This window comes from Tamandua tetradactyla, chromosome 1 (assembly GCF_023851605.1).
Source record: "Tamandua tetradactyla isolate mTamTet1 chromosome 1, mTamTet1.pri, whole genome shotgun sequence".
Lineage (NCBI taxonomy): Eukaryota > Metazoa > Chordata > Mammalia > Pilosa > Myrmecophagidae > Tamandua > Tamandua tetradactyla.
In genome coordinates this window covers 65,399,704-65,413,555 of record NC_135327.1, presented here as the reverse complement: position 1 = coordinate 65,413,555, position 13,852 = coordinate 65,399,704, and the positions used below count along the sequence as shown (strand labels likewise).

Below are 13,852 nucleotides of genomic sequence, written 5' to 3'. Positions count from 1 at the left end.
AGAAGACAACCTGGCTTCACCCCAGCCCATCACCCCTCCACCCTCCAGGCACAGCTGCCATGGAGACCAACTGTCCCTCTACTTCTGGGATATCATCTGAGAGCACATACCCCTCCCTACCCCCCACCCCAAAATGCTACTGTAGTTACACCTCTCACTCCCCCAGCAGCTGTCCTCCTAGTCTCTTTCTCCTCATCCATCACCCTGCCTTGCATTCCCCCCTCCCACATTGAGTGCATTTGCAGAGGCCCCCTAATTTAAACGCCCCTTGGGGTGGGTGTTTGCTCTCCTCTTCTCCATGACTTCTCCCTGCTCCACTGGCCCGCTGTGGTTCTGCGGTCTGAGTGGTCCCAAGGAGTAGCTGCTGGGTTCTCACTTGTAGCAGCTTCATTCTGAGATCAGTGCATTCTAGAAGACAGGGAAGGGCAGATCTGAGATGCTAGGTTTCACACAGAACATTCTCTGCAGACTCTCCGTAGGAGGGAAGGCTCTCTGGGGCATGGAGCAGTTGGTGCAAGTTTCCAGGAAAAGAGGAGGGGTCTCATTGTGGGCAGTGTCCCTCTCCTCCCTCAGGGCCACCCAGCCACAGCTCAGATCAGAGAGGCCTGGAGCTCTGGGCCTCATAGGGAGGAAGGGGTCACGTGGGGAGGGGGACGCCAAGGCCACCTACTTAATAGTCTTGGGGTCAGGAACTCAAGGGCAGTTCAGCTGGGTGGTGAGGGCTGGCCATGTGATTACGGGACCCTGTGGAAAACGAAAAGGTGGGGCCCTCTTGTTCAAAATTCGCTAAGGATTTTCAGGATGGCCTCGGGCACCTTCTGGATTGGCATGTCCGCAGAGCCGGCCCTGCCCAGGGTCCGTCAGGCGACGTGGTCATCAGCCAGTGCTGCTGCCTCCTGAAGCTCGCCTGGGGCATTAGGATGTGCTTCCAAGATGGCCCTTCCCACGACTGTGGGCACAAGGCTTTGGTTCCTCTCCCTGTGGGTCTTACTGACACCATTGCTGGCTCCCCAGTGGGCCATGAGAGGGAGAGATTGGCATTTTCACAACTTGGTCTAGAAGTGCCACGCTGTCCCTTCTGCTTTACCCTATTTATTTGAAGCCAGCTTCTGAGTCCACTCCCCCAAAAAAGCTCCACCTTTTCAGGGAGGAGTAGCAGAGGATTCTGGGTCTATCTTAAAACCCCCACATGAGCAGATGAGGGCAGGGGCCTGCAGGTGTCCACTGAGCTGCCTTGCATCCCCCATCCTACAGGCGTACACTGTGGGGTGGACCTGGCTGGGCCTGGCTGCACAGCCAGGGTGGCCTCTCCTCTAGTCCTCAGTCTTTGCATCACAGTAGCCGGTGTCTGCAAAAGGAGGCCCCCTGCCACTGCCCCAAGGGGCCTCCCAGCCTCCTGCAGGCCAGCACAGACCAGATCTCAGTTCCCTGGCCCATGGTCCACAGTCAGATGATGACACGGGCTTTTAGAATTTTCTAGAAGTAAGGTAGAATGATCAGAAGCCACCAGGCTGACCAGAGTTTTCTACACCCTGTGCTGTCCTTGGGAGGAAAGGCTGATGTAGTTGGCTGCACACACACACCCCAACCAGAGCTGAGCCACATGGCCGCGCAGATTTGGGGGAAGGTGGGTGGTCTTCCCCAGAGCTCCCCTGTGCTGGCATGGTCTTCTGGAGTTGAGTGTGAGTCTGGCTTCCTTGGAGGTAACGATGACAGATGATACCATCATGAGCGTTGATTAAGTTCTTCTCCTGTCCACGTCTCTGCGCCTCTGGCTGGGTGCTCGCTTTCTGCCTGCTTTGTGGTGAGGAGCCTGGAGTCTGAAGGTGGGGCTGTGGCATGTGCCCCCTCTGTGTGCAGCAGCTTCATGCCGGGCTGTCATACTATGCCCCCACCTAGCAAACACAGCCATGTAACCACTCTCGGGTTGATACTTAAGAAACCCTTTTGGGAATTCGTTTATTCTGCACATATTTTTAGGCGCTTGGCCTACCCTATGCTTGTGCTGTCCTGGGCACTGGAAGCAGAGCTGTGAGCAGGATGGTGGGGCCCAGCCTTGTCATGGTGCCTCATGGGGAAGCAGAAAGGATTGATGGATAGCCTGGGCTCCAGGGCTTAGCACACCTTCCCGGCTGGGCCCCGGGACTCTGGGTATGAAGGAAAGAGGCCTCCATGGGCAAAACTGTCACCCATCCACACCAGGGAGGCCCGAGCCCCACTATGTCCTGACTCACAGGGGCACATTTTGGGGATCTCATAAGCTGAGCTTGGTGACCTCTGACCTCTGGCCCCCAGCCACTACAAGTCTCCTCATCAGGGGTCTTGCCAGGCCATACCATAGAAGTAAAGCACACACGCCCCTACTTCCCCACTCCTTCCTGGAACCCCGTTTTGGGGTTGTAACCAGTCGTAAGCTTGGCATGTTTCTATGGGAGAGTTCAGCAGATAGGTGCAAGGGGGACCCTGGGGTTCAGGAGCAAAGATGGACAATTTTCAGCCTCCAAAATGTCCACTGCTGATATTGTTGTCTTTTAGAGCTTCTGATGAGTCACCACATTCTGTATCGATACAGCTGGGTGGGCTCTGTCCCAGGCAGCCACAAGGCAGTGGGTGAGCCCCCTCCTCCACAAGTGCCACACAGCCTCCAGGTATGCAGGAATGGTTCTGAAGGCTGCTTGGGAAGGTGATGCTGGTAGGTAGGCACCACCCCCTGCCCAGAACTCCAGGCCTGAGATGAGCAGTTAGCTGCTGGCCATGGAAAGCAGCACTCCAACTCCAGGGACCCTAGCAGTAGGGCCTAAAGACGACCCAGGAAGAAGTAAAGGAGGCCATGCCCTGAGCCCCTGCTTCCTCTCAGAAGCTTGCAGCTGTGGCAGGACACCTTGGGAGGGGACGTGCCATCCAGCTATTCCAAGGCTTCCCAGACTTAGCTCCCAGGTGCCACCCTCACATTTTTATGTGTTGTGGGGTGTTTTTTTTTTTTTTTTTTTTGCCACATCTGTATACCACCTGCAGTATTATTTGTATAATATTTCTATTTAAGTAGATTTTATGTCAATTCTTTTTTTTTTTCCTTAGTCCCATCTTGAGCAGTGCTCTGTGAAATCACGGGTCTGATGTGCTAGTTAGGTTTTCTTCTGAACCGTTAAAATAAGTGCATCACTATTTTTAAAAGGGTAAAATGTTTCAGAAAGCATCCTCGTGCATGTCCCCCTAAAACTCATTGCCCAAAAAAACCACACAGAAAACCCCTCATTGCCCAACCCCTGGGTACGTGGGAAGCCCTTCATCTGGTTCCTGGAGGTGAGGAAATGGAGACGATCAACCCCCCCCCATCCACCTGCGTCAGGGAGGTGGCTACCTGCAGGCAGAAGGCAGCCCCAACCCAGAGACACCCAGAACCCTGCTGCCATCTGTGCGCAGGCGGCTATGTCCCTGCCTTCCCTGAGGGAGCACACAGCATTTTGGACATCCTGAGCCTCCCCTGGGGGACGTCAGATTCCCCTGAGAGGGAAGCTAGAGGCCCTCAGTAACTTGGGATGGAGTTGGGGGGCCCTTTCTCCCTGGCTTCTCCCAGCCCTGGGGTGGTGGGGTGCTGCTGTGGAGTGGACCTCCCTCCCACTCCCCATGCCTTGTAGAGAGCCTGAGTTTCTTTTTGACTCCAGCTCCTTCTCAGGGAGGTGTTAGGGTGCTGGTGTGGGATTTACAGAGTGTCTGAGAGGGAGGCAGCTGGGGCAGTGGGGGGCTGATCAGTTATAGGGCCCGACAGCAGGGCCCCAGCAGGCATCTCTGGGCCAGAAAGAAGTCAGAAAGGAGGGAGCTTTAGTTTGACTCTAATGACCTGGTAGGAAGGACAGGTTGTGGGTTAGAGCTGGTGTCCCTAGAGGTGGCAGGCCAGCCCGGGCACAGCGGGGGTCCAGTTGGGAATTGGAGCTCACCGAGGGGACGAATGGGAGGGTGTCCCTCGCTCTCGGTGCAGAGCTCGGCTGGGAGGGGCTGGCTGCTGGGTCTCCCGGAGGGCTCTGGCCAGCAGCTTGTCCTGGGTCTGCCCCTTTGCAAGTGGGAGCTCTGCCTGACAGATGTGGCCATGAAGGATTCGCGGGGGGGTTGGGAGGGGTCTCCTGGCTCCCCCTCGTGGGCCTGGTTACCAGCCCAGGTAGTTGGGCCTCTAGAGGGCTTGGGGCATGGGAGAACCCATTTTTTGAGGGGCTGGAGAGGAGGAGGCGGGGTGCCCTTGCTCAGAGCAGAAGTGGGGCACTGCAGGGAGGAGGAAGACCAGGAGAGAAGGGAAGGAGGACAGGGGGCGGAGCAAGGCCTGCGGGTGGCAGCTCCCCTCCCAGAGCTGAGCACCACCCTTTGGCCCAGCCTACCAACTAGGGCCTTCTGCCTTCTGGGGCCTCCTGTTTCCATGCTGGGCCTGGAAAAGTAACCCAGGACCCTCTGTGGACCCAGGACCCTCAGGCTGGGTGTCAGTTTCCCTGAGTTCCTCTCTCAGCTCCCTTCCTCCTCCAGAGCATTGTCAGCCCTTTCCTGATGGGGTTGGGGGGCTGCCTTGGGAAACTGCCCACCCTTGGATGGTGACAGGAGTAACCCCACCTGTGCCCTCACTGTGCGCCTGGGGCCGGCATCCCAGGCCACGGAATCTTCTCTTGGCAACGTGCCATGTGTAAACATTATGCCTCTTTTAAAGATGGGCTGGAACAGACTGCATGGCCAGCCCTGTGGTCCCACAGGCCAGCCTTGCCTGAGATGTTAGTGCCAAAAAGGGAAATTCATCAGGGGTGTTTGAGCTTTTACTTCTGGCCTCAAAGTACCTTAAGCAAAGCAAGGCCTCTCTTGGAGGTCAGACAGACATCAGGCTGGTTATGGCAGAATACTCCTCCGGGCGTGGAGCCCTCTGAGGTGTTGCCCCTCCACCCCCAGCTTCTGCAGCCTCTTACGGATCCTCCTTGGATGGGTGAGACAGTGATGGGCCCCCAGGCGAGGAGCAGCCAGGTCTCCAACAATGTGCTGGCTTGAGTCCAGGGAGTGGCCAGCTTGGAGTTCCTGGGCATGTAAAATGCTGGCAGGCAGGCACCAGGGAGGACAGGAGCCAAGAGGGAGGGGGACTTTAGCAACCAGTTAGAAAATGGGACATGCGCTGGAGAGCAGTGAGGAAAGGGGTCAGCGCAGAAAGTCAGCTGCCTCTTCGTGCCTGGAGCGGGAGGGCTCTGTGCCACCCCTTTCAGCGCCAGCCAGCGGATCCCCAGATGCTGGGAGGAGCAAGGCCTCGCCCAGGGTCCTGGGAGAGGTCCTGGTGGGAGGCTGGGGGCGCAGCAGGGCCAGGCCTCTGTGGCTGTGGAGGGCAGCATCATCCAGGCTCCGAGCTCAGGACCTGGAACCAGTCTGCCGGCTAGCATCCCGCCCAGCCTTGTCTGAGCCATGTGGCCTGTGACTGATTACTTGCTCCTGAATTTGTCCCCTAAGATGGCCATGAAGCTTTGAGCGAGTGAGCAAACACCTAAGTGCTTACAACTGCACCTGTGCACAGCAGACACCCAATAAATGCAAGGGGCAATGTGACCAAAACAAGGCATTCCTGGGAAATATTTGCTCCCTGGTGCAAGCTACCTCTCCAGCTTCAAGGAAGAGGGGGCTTTGGAGCTTTCTTGGTACTGGAAATCACTTGGCTTTCCATTCATTCATTCATTCATTCGTTCTTTCTCTCGACAGCCATAACTAGCGCCTACTCTGCACTGGTCTTGTTTTTGGCTCTAGAAGCAGGAAGGAGTAGATGAGAATTTCATGATGGTTAAATAACTGCACCCATGCTGAGGGGGTGACTGTGGCTCCCTTTCCACTGCTGTCCTGGGGACCCTCCCCTCAGGGCCCTTCGCCATGTCGTGGGGTGTCTGTCCCTTGAGAACATTGGCGCTGGCTATGTGGACAGTCGCAGGGTTCCGCGGGAAGCAGGCATATAGCATTGGGGTACTCAAGTGCCACCCACCCCTCACGGCCTGTTCTATCCCCCCAGTGCGCCTCCATGACAGCATCTCTGAGGAGAGCTTCCACTACCTCGTCTTCGACCTGTAAGTACCAGGCTGAGGCCAGTGCCATGGTTTGTGGGGCTCACCTGCACCCCTTCCCAGTGCCTGTCCCCTGAGGATCACTTCCCCTTGGGCACAGGTGCCCCTGAGCTGCCCTCTGCTTTTGGGCCTCTTGCTCCAGTGCCATCCTTTTCATCAAGTTTATAGTCCCACAGTTTCCTGCCCCCTGCTCTCACTCCACTTAGAGTGGGGTACGGGTGGGGTTGGAGAGGGAGAGTCCATCTGGGGCTCTGGCAGCCTGGATCCCAGAGGATAGGGGCGGCAGCCAATATAGTTTACCTTCCTTCTCTGGGTACACCCTCATCTGAGGCTGGGCTGCCAAGCTGCATGACTGGCATGAGTGTATGCGTGTGTGAGTATGCATGAGCATGTGAGTGTGTAAGTATGAGTGTGTGAGTAGATAGAATGTGTATTGTGTTCTGCAGAGTGGGCAAGTGAGTACGTATGAGTCTGAATGACTGTGTATGCATGTAGTTGTGTGAGTGCAGGAGGGCATGTGTGTGTGAGAATCTAAGTGGGTATGTGCATGTGAACTTGTATATGACTGCATGAATGTGTGACCTTTAGTGTGAATAGGTGTGCATGTGTGAGCATATGCAGGTGAGGGTGTGGGTATGTTAGTGAGCTGTGGGTGTGCATGAGGGCAAGTATGTGCTATTGTGCGTATCCTACTGTGTAGTTGTGACTGCATGTGAATTGCTTATTGAATGTGAGCACATGTATAAATTGCATATGAGTGTGTGAGCTTGTGGGTTTGCATGAGTGTATTCAAATGTGTGAACATATGCAGGTAAATGTGCAGCTGTGCATAGGTATATGTAAGCATGTTAGTGTGCACTGTGTATGTGAGCATGTGTCGTGCAGGTGTGAGCGTAGATTGCTTGTTGAGTGTGAGTACATGTGAATTGCATGTGTGTATGTGTGCTGGTGCATGTGGGCGTGAGCTTGTGTGCAGGTATATGAACATGTGTGTGTGAATTGTAGGTGTGCATAAGTATGTTGGTATGCACTGTGCATGTGTGAGCATGCATGTTGTGTGCACTGTACAGGGAAGTGCCCCTGCAGATTGTTTGTTGAGTGAGCATGTGTGAATGTACACGTTTGTGTACGTGTGTGAGCTTGCGGGTGAGTTAGCATACTGGGACAATCGAGAAGGCGTGGGGCTGTGCGGAGGCTTAGCCGCCACTTCTGTGAATTTGGTGTGGTGAGCTCATCATCCTCACTCGCTGGCAGTGCCCAGAGGGAGCAGTGCTATATTTAGCTGCTCCAAGAGACAGTGCCCGGAACTGAGGGTAGGCTGGGCCCCATGTCCTTGGCCTGCACCATGTGGCCTCAGGTGGCACACAGCTGGGGTGCCTGAGCCTGTCACTGCGGCTGCCCCACGCTCTCCCCAGCTATTTTCCCACCACCACCACCAATCCACTCTCAGCGTAGGCTGTGATAGAATGTGCCAGAAAAGGAGCAGCAATCTCATCTGCCTCCAATGACAGTGGCATCCAGCTGTGGGGCCTGGGATGCTGCAGAGGCCTCGGTCCACTTTGGACCCTTGGTTGAGAGGCTGCCTCTGCCCCTGCAAGGGGTTGGCCTCTTCACCATCCCAATGTATTCCACAAGGCTCAGACCCACCTGGAATAACCAGGCTGCAGGTGCCTGAAATGCCTGAGTGTCCCATGGCCCCTGAGAAGTGGGAAGCCTGCTGTCACCCTCTGTCCCTCAGTCCCACCTGTCTCCCAACCCCTTACCCTAAGAAATATTAAACCACTGAATTCAGGGAGTGGACGACACCCTGGCCCTGGGTGTGTGTGTGTGCGGAAAGATATTTGAGGGTGCATATCTGAGTCTGGTGAGTGGATTGGTGTATGCAGGTGGGCGTGGGTGTGCAAGTTGTAAATGTAAGAGTGCATGGGTATGTGTATGTGTGTATGTCAGTGTATATCACATGAGTAATGCATGTGAGTGGATAGAGGTGGGGTGTGAATGGATGGGTGTATGTATGTTTGTGGGGTGTGTGATTGGATATGTGTGGGTTTGTATGTGCACAAGTGGATGGCTGTGTGCGAGTGTGAGGTGTATGTGAATGGATGGGTGTGTCCATGGGGTGTGTGTGTCCCCATGTGAACGCATGGAAGGAGAGGCTTGGAGGGTGGATAGAAACAGGAGACTGGTGAATATAGAGGGGATGGGAGGAGAAAAGTGGCCCCCAGGGCTGGTGGTCCTGGGTCCCACTGAAACCCGGCTTGGGTAGACAGGACCCTGCATACTCCGTCCTCCCAGACAGTGTTTCTGGGATGCACCAGGAGACGTCCCACCTCCTTCCCTAAGCAGCCTTCCTGAGAATGTCACAGAGGCCTGGGGACTGACGCTGAGAACAGTCCAGAGGAAGAGGCTGCAGGCCCAGAGCCCTCCCTAGGGCACTGGGTTCCCACATGGCCAGGGCTGCAGCCTAGAATCATCCACATTGTCCCATGGAAGCCCAAAGAGCCTGGGCAAAGGGCAAATGCAGAAAGATGCTGGGATTACCAACCGTGCCCTTTCTGGGCCAGTATGAGCCTCTCTGGGAAAAAGTGGGGACCCCCAGATTCCCCATAACTGCCAATGGAGATGGAGACCTGGGAGCCTGTCAGCACAGCCTGAAGCTTTCTGAGAACACAGGCAGCCCCAAAGGCCCGTCCCTGCATCTAGTGAGACAGACGCTCCTGGCAGGGCTGCCGGAGCTCCAGGAAACAGAGGCCTGATCTGGGGAGTGGGGCAGCTCACGGGGCAGATCATCATCACCCAGAGGTAGCAAAGGCCTGGCCCTGTTCCTGAACTGGGCCTGGTATTGGATCTTCCTGCTATGCACGTAGGTGAACACATGTGTAAACACATACATGTAGGTGCATAGGCACATGCATACACATGGCTAACATTCAGGTACATGCAGGCATGCATGTGGACACGCAGGTGCATACGTGAATGCTTGTGCACACACAGATGCACACACATCCCCATGCAGATGGTCTGAGCTCTGGAGCCACATCAATTCCCCTGGGAAGGCCCCTCCTAGAAATCATTTCGTTTCCTTATAGACAGCATGGTGGTTAAGTGGGTGCAGGGGTGTGAAGGACACCACTAAGGAAATGGGAATGAGAGAAAGAGGAGAAGGATAGACAGAGCTTTCTGAGGGACACAGAACAGCAGAGCCCAGTGGCCAAGACACAGAAATAGTGGCAGAGCCCCTGACCCCGTACACCCACAATTCAGGACAGAGAAAGGGGGAGATGGAAGGGCAGCCCCCAGTTTGTTTACCTGTCATGTGCATGGGGCACTGGGTGCCTTCCTGGCCCTGTACAGATGGAAAGGACCCTGACCTAAGAGCAGGTGGGTGGGCTGCCCAGGGCATATAGCAGATAGAAAGCAGCACCCAGCCCTGCTCAGGGCCCCTGACCCCAAAGCTTGGACTCTTCCTGTCTGCTATAAGACTGCTCGCCTTCCCCAAGCCTCAGCTTTCTCTAGTGGTGAAATGGGAATTCCAAAAATTGTTGAAGGATATACCAGGGCCATCAAATTAAGTGTTGGGCCCAGAGCCTGGGGCCACATCACATCCCAGGCACTGAGTTCAACAGCCTCCACTCCCAGCTTAGACCCTCCTTCAGGCCGGCCCCGACTGCTGGGATGCAAAGCAATGGCACCCAAACCAACCTGCAAGGACCTAATAGGAAGACAGAAATGTACACAGAGAAGCCGCAGCTCCTTAAGGCCTCCCCACACCTGCAGGCACACAGGAAACAGCATGGAAGCCAGGAGATGCTGGGCCCCCTCAAGGGTGACAGGCCTCTAGTCAGAGTCTTCCAGCAGGCTCCAGTCTTGCTGAGCTGTGTAAGGGTCTTGGGTAGACCCAGGGAATGGCTCCTTCCTATATCCCATGGTTTCTTCACCCCAGTGTCCCATGACCCTCTCATCTCCCAGCTCAGGGCATCCTTTCCAGGTGGCCAGAGGCCCTCCACACAGTGGCTCTGGCCTCGTGTGTCTGTCTGACTCCATTACTCCACCACCACTCACTGGACAAGGGCACATGGCAAGAGGATGTGCTAATAGGGACATCACCCTACACACAACATCTCTGCTCTCCTTGGAGATAGAACTTTGAGCACCCAAGACCACAGGCCCACTGGAGAAGCAGATCCAGTCACTGTGTTTTCTGGTTGTTATGCTCTCACCACAGTGGCCACAGCTTTGGCCTTAGGTAGCTTAAGAAGGGGAAACCAGATCTCTCAGGACCTGGAGTTAGAGTCACAAGGCCTGGGTATAGTACTGTAGAGCCTGGCTCAGATACCCGTGCTGTCCACTCTGGTCAAGTCATTTAGAGCTTTGAAACTAAGTTTTCTCATTGGTTGACTAAGTGCAGTAGTACCAATGTCATAGAATAACCATGAGGATTAGACTGTTAAATAACATCATATGTGAATAAGCCCTTGGTAAGTTATCAAGACCTTGGGGATGATGATGGTAAGGTGGAGTTGGTGGTGAGGGCATAGGGGATGGTGTCGTGGTAGGTACTGGGTGGTGATGGGGGCAGTATCTGGGGTGGCAGAATTGATGGGAATGGTGGTAATGGTGAGAGTGGTAGTAGAGATGGTGGTGGTGGTAGTGGTGGCAGGTGCTGGTGATTCCGTGCAGTAGACAGTTGTGGTGGTGGTGGTGATGGAGGAGGTGGTGGTTGTGGTGGTAGTGATGGAGATGGTAGTGATAGTGGTAATGGTGGTGATAGAGGTAGATGGAGGTGATAGAAATAGTGGAGGTGGTGGAGATGGAGGTGATAGTGGTAATGGTGGTGGTAGTGGATAATCATGTTGGAGGTGATGGAGGTGATGGTCTCTAGGAACTATGATTCCACTGTGCTTTTCCCGCAGGGTCACTGGTGGAGAGCTCTTTGAGGACATCGTGGCCAGAGAGTACTACAGTGAGGCTGATGCCAGGTGAATGCCAAGCCCTTTCACCATCCTGCTACCCCCATCTTAGCCCCTCCTTCCCTCCCACCCTTTTCTCTTTCTCCTTTCCCACTTCCTTCACTCAGCCCATCCCTGTGCCTTCTGACCTTATGACTGTCCCTGTGTACCACTTTCCTTTCCCTGGCCAGGCAGAGGCTGGCTGAGAAGCAGCATTGCTGTGCCGGCCTGAGCACATTCTCTGTGGAGAGTCTTGAGCTCCTCCTGCTGGGCAGTGGGCAGGGCAGGCCCGTGGTCTTCTGGGGCCCTGGCTCCTGGCAAGTGTCTGGCCCAGTTGGGAGGTGTGGGTAAGACCTAGGCCTGTGGGCAGTTCCCTAGCCCTGAGGAAGCTGATCCATGGAGCTGGTGACCTCCTGGGAGTGGCTGCCAAGAGAGGAGAGCAGACAGCAACCTCGGTCACGGGTCTCCTCCGTCCTCTCCAGCACACCTCAGTCCATGTCCATCACAGCATTCTTGGCTCACCTGTCACACTTGGAGAACAGTTTCCAGATGCTTCTCCAAAAGAAAAGGCCAGGAATCGCCTGCCATGGAGACCTCCCAGGGCCCTTTTGGGCCCAACTCTGAACATAAAGAGCAGGGAGTTGTGGGACCCTCTGCCAGTGGATCACTGGCAGAAAGGTGCCAACTGGGTCTCCTTCCTGAGCCCCATAGTACCTCCATTCACCTCTGCATCAGGCCTTGCCTCCTTCAGGTTGGGGGGTTCCTCCTAGGTCCAGGTTCCTGTTTGGAGGGGTGCTGCTCTGGGTCTTCTGGCTCCCCTGGTTGGGGGTGGGGGTGGAGTTGAAGGGTATGGGGACACAGAAGGATGGATTTTAGTTCTACCCACATGGGATTCTTGGGGGACCCTTGAGAGCCCTCCCTACGCCAGGCCCAGCCCTCATGGCAAAGATGGACTGGTGGCCTCAGAGACCGCTATTTGCACCTGGCATCACGGCAGCTGGGGACCTGATTTGGGGACGGCAAACGTCAGCTGGGGCATGACAGAGCCCCCGTCCCTGGAAGGGTTGGCTCACTCGTGGCCTACTGTGGCCTGGTTTGTGGGCAAAATGCCTCACCGATTCATGACCTGGGGTCTTTCAGCCCAGCTGAAGGTAGCCTGCTTCCTGACTGGTGAGGAAGGGCAATCCTTGGGGCATGGACGGCCTTAACACAGCCTTACTTACATGGCCTGCCTCCACTAGACCCTGCATCATCCCTTCCCCAGCCACAGAGAGATTGGGCGCTTGTAATAGGTGAACTGTAGCCCTCTCCAGGTAGTGGAATTATGGATGATTTTAATTAAAAAAAAAGATGTTCTCTATCTTCAAAAATGTCTTTAATGAATTATTACTTTCCTAATCAAGAAAAAAGACTATTTTGGAAAAAATAGTTTGTCTCCACTTACAGAACCCTTACCCACCTCTGACGGTGTCTACCCATGTATGAAGGTGGTAGAGTTGTGGCTGGATGCTAGGCACAGGACTCCAGGCCTTGGGCCGTCCTCCTGTCGGGTCAGGGACACAGCTTCTTCCCTAAGATCCTTGAGGAAGGACTTTTTATTTTGCAAAGCAGCATGGAAGTGGACTGATCCCTTCTGGAGGGGAACAAGGAGAAAGTGGGACTGAACCAGCTTTCTCCTGCTCAGAAATGATGGGAAAAGCCAGGAGTGGGTCTGTGCCCCCGGGGACTGTCAGGCTCTGAGGACCCCAGGTGGCCCTTCCTGACATTTGTGGGGGCAGCTGAACCTGGGGTGGGGGACAGAGCACTTTGAGGTCAGACAGGTGCTGGGCAAGAAAAGGGGCTCCCCATTGGGCCACTCTTGCCTGGCCCTGGTCAGGGCAGTGCCTGTACCTGGATCCCACTCCCCCCAGTGTTTGGGGTCAGGGAGCTCCTCACTTTCCCAGGGTCTCAGTTTCACTTCTGCCAGCTCTTGGGGGTCCTTAGTGCCTCTCTGAGGGCCACTCACACTGGACTGCAGATTCCCTCATCGGTGGGATGGGCTCGGCATCTGAGGGTGAGGGCGGGGTCATGGTCTACAGCTCTCAGTTCTGCTCACTTGAGTCCTGACCCTGCCTGACCCCCCTCTCCACACCGTCCCACACCCAGGCCCTGACCGTGTACCCCTGCCTGTTCATGACCCTCCACCTGCCAGCACCCTGGGTCACACCTAGCGGCTTCACCTGATTTTCCTGCTTCTCTTAACTTGTTCACCCATGACCCCCTCCCCACATCTCCATGTCAACCCTGATGTTCCTCCAGCCCCTTTCGACATCCCCCAGCCCTTCCACTCCTGCCTGTTCCCTCCTACCCTGCTGTCCCCCCTTCTGTCTCCCCCTCCCTGTCCCTTGCTGCCCTGCCTTCCCCCCCGTGTGTCCTTTCTTGCCCTTGCTCTGTGCCTTCTGCCCCCTCTCTGCCCCCTTCCCATCTCTTCTGGCCTTGCTCCCTACCTACCCCTTCCCTCTCCTCACCCTTGTCCGCTCCCCCACCCCCTGGTCCTCCCCCCCACCCTCTTGTCCCTCTCTCCCTATTTTGCCCCTCTCCCTATCCCTTTGCCCTCTCCCCACCCCCTGGCCCTCTCCCCACCCCCTGGCCCTCTGCCTCCCCTCTTGACCCTCTCTCCCCTCCCCGTGCCCTCACTCTGCTTTGTATCTCCCTTGGTTTCCCCACCCCATGCCTCTGCACAGGGGCCCTGCAGGTAAATGTTACCCTTTCCTATCTAAGGAGTGTGGGCTGGGTGGGATGTTAAGGCTCCAGTGCTCTGTCCTGCTGGCCCTCAACCACTGACCTTATGCTCCGCCC

The 13,852-nt window shown here is 55.6% G+C and overlaps 1 protein-coding gene across 14 annotated transcripts in view; it reads left to right on the top strand.

Moving 5' to 3' along the window:
- Positions 1 to 13,852, top strand: part of CAMK2B (calcium/calmodulin dependent protein kinase II beta) — a 131,212-nt gene that overhangs the window by 76,709 nt on the left and 40,651 nt on the right. For all 14 annotated transcript variants that reach the window (XM_077118168.1, XM_077118220.1, XM_077118150.1 and 11 more), the window contains exons 4-5: positions 6,014 to 6,068; positions 10,979 to 11,044. In XM_077118168.1, coding sequence (XP_076974283.1) covers positions 6,014 to 6,068; positions 10,979 to 11,044 — 121 coding nt within the window. The remainder of the gene's footprint in view (positions 1 to 6,013; positions 6,069 to 10,978; positions 11,045 to 13,852) is intronic.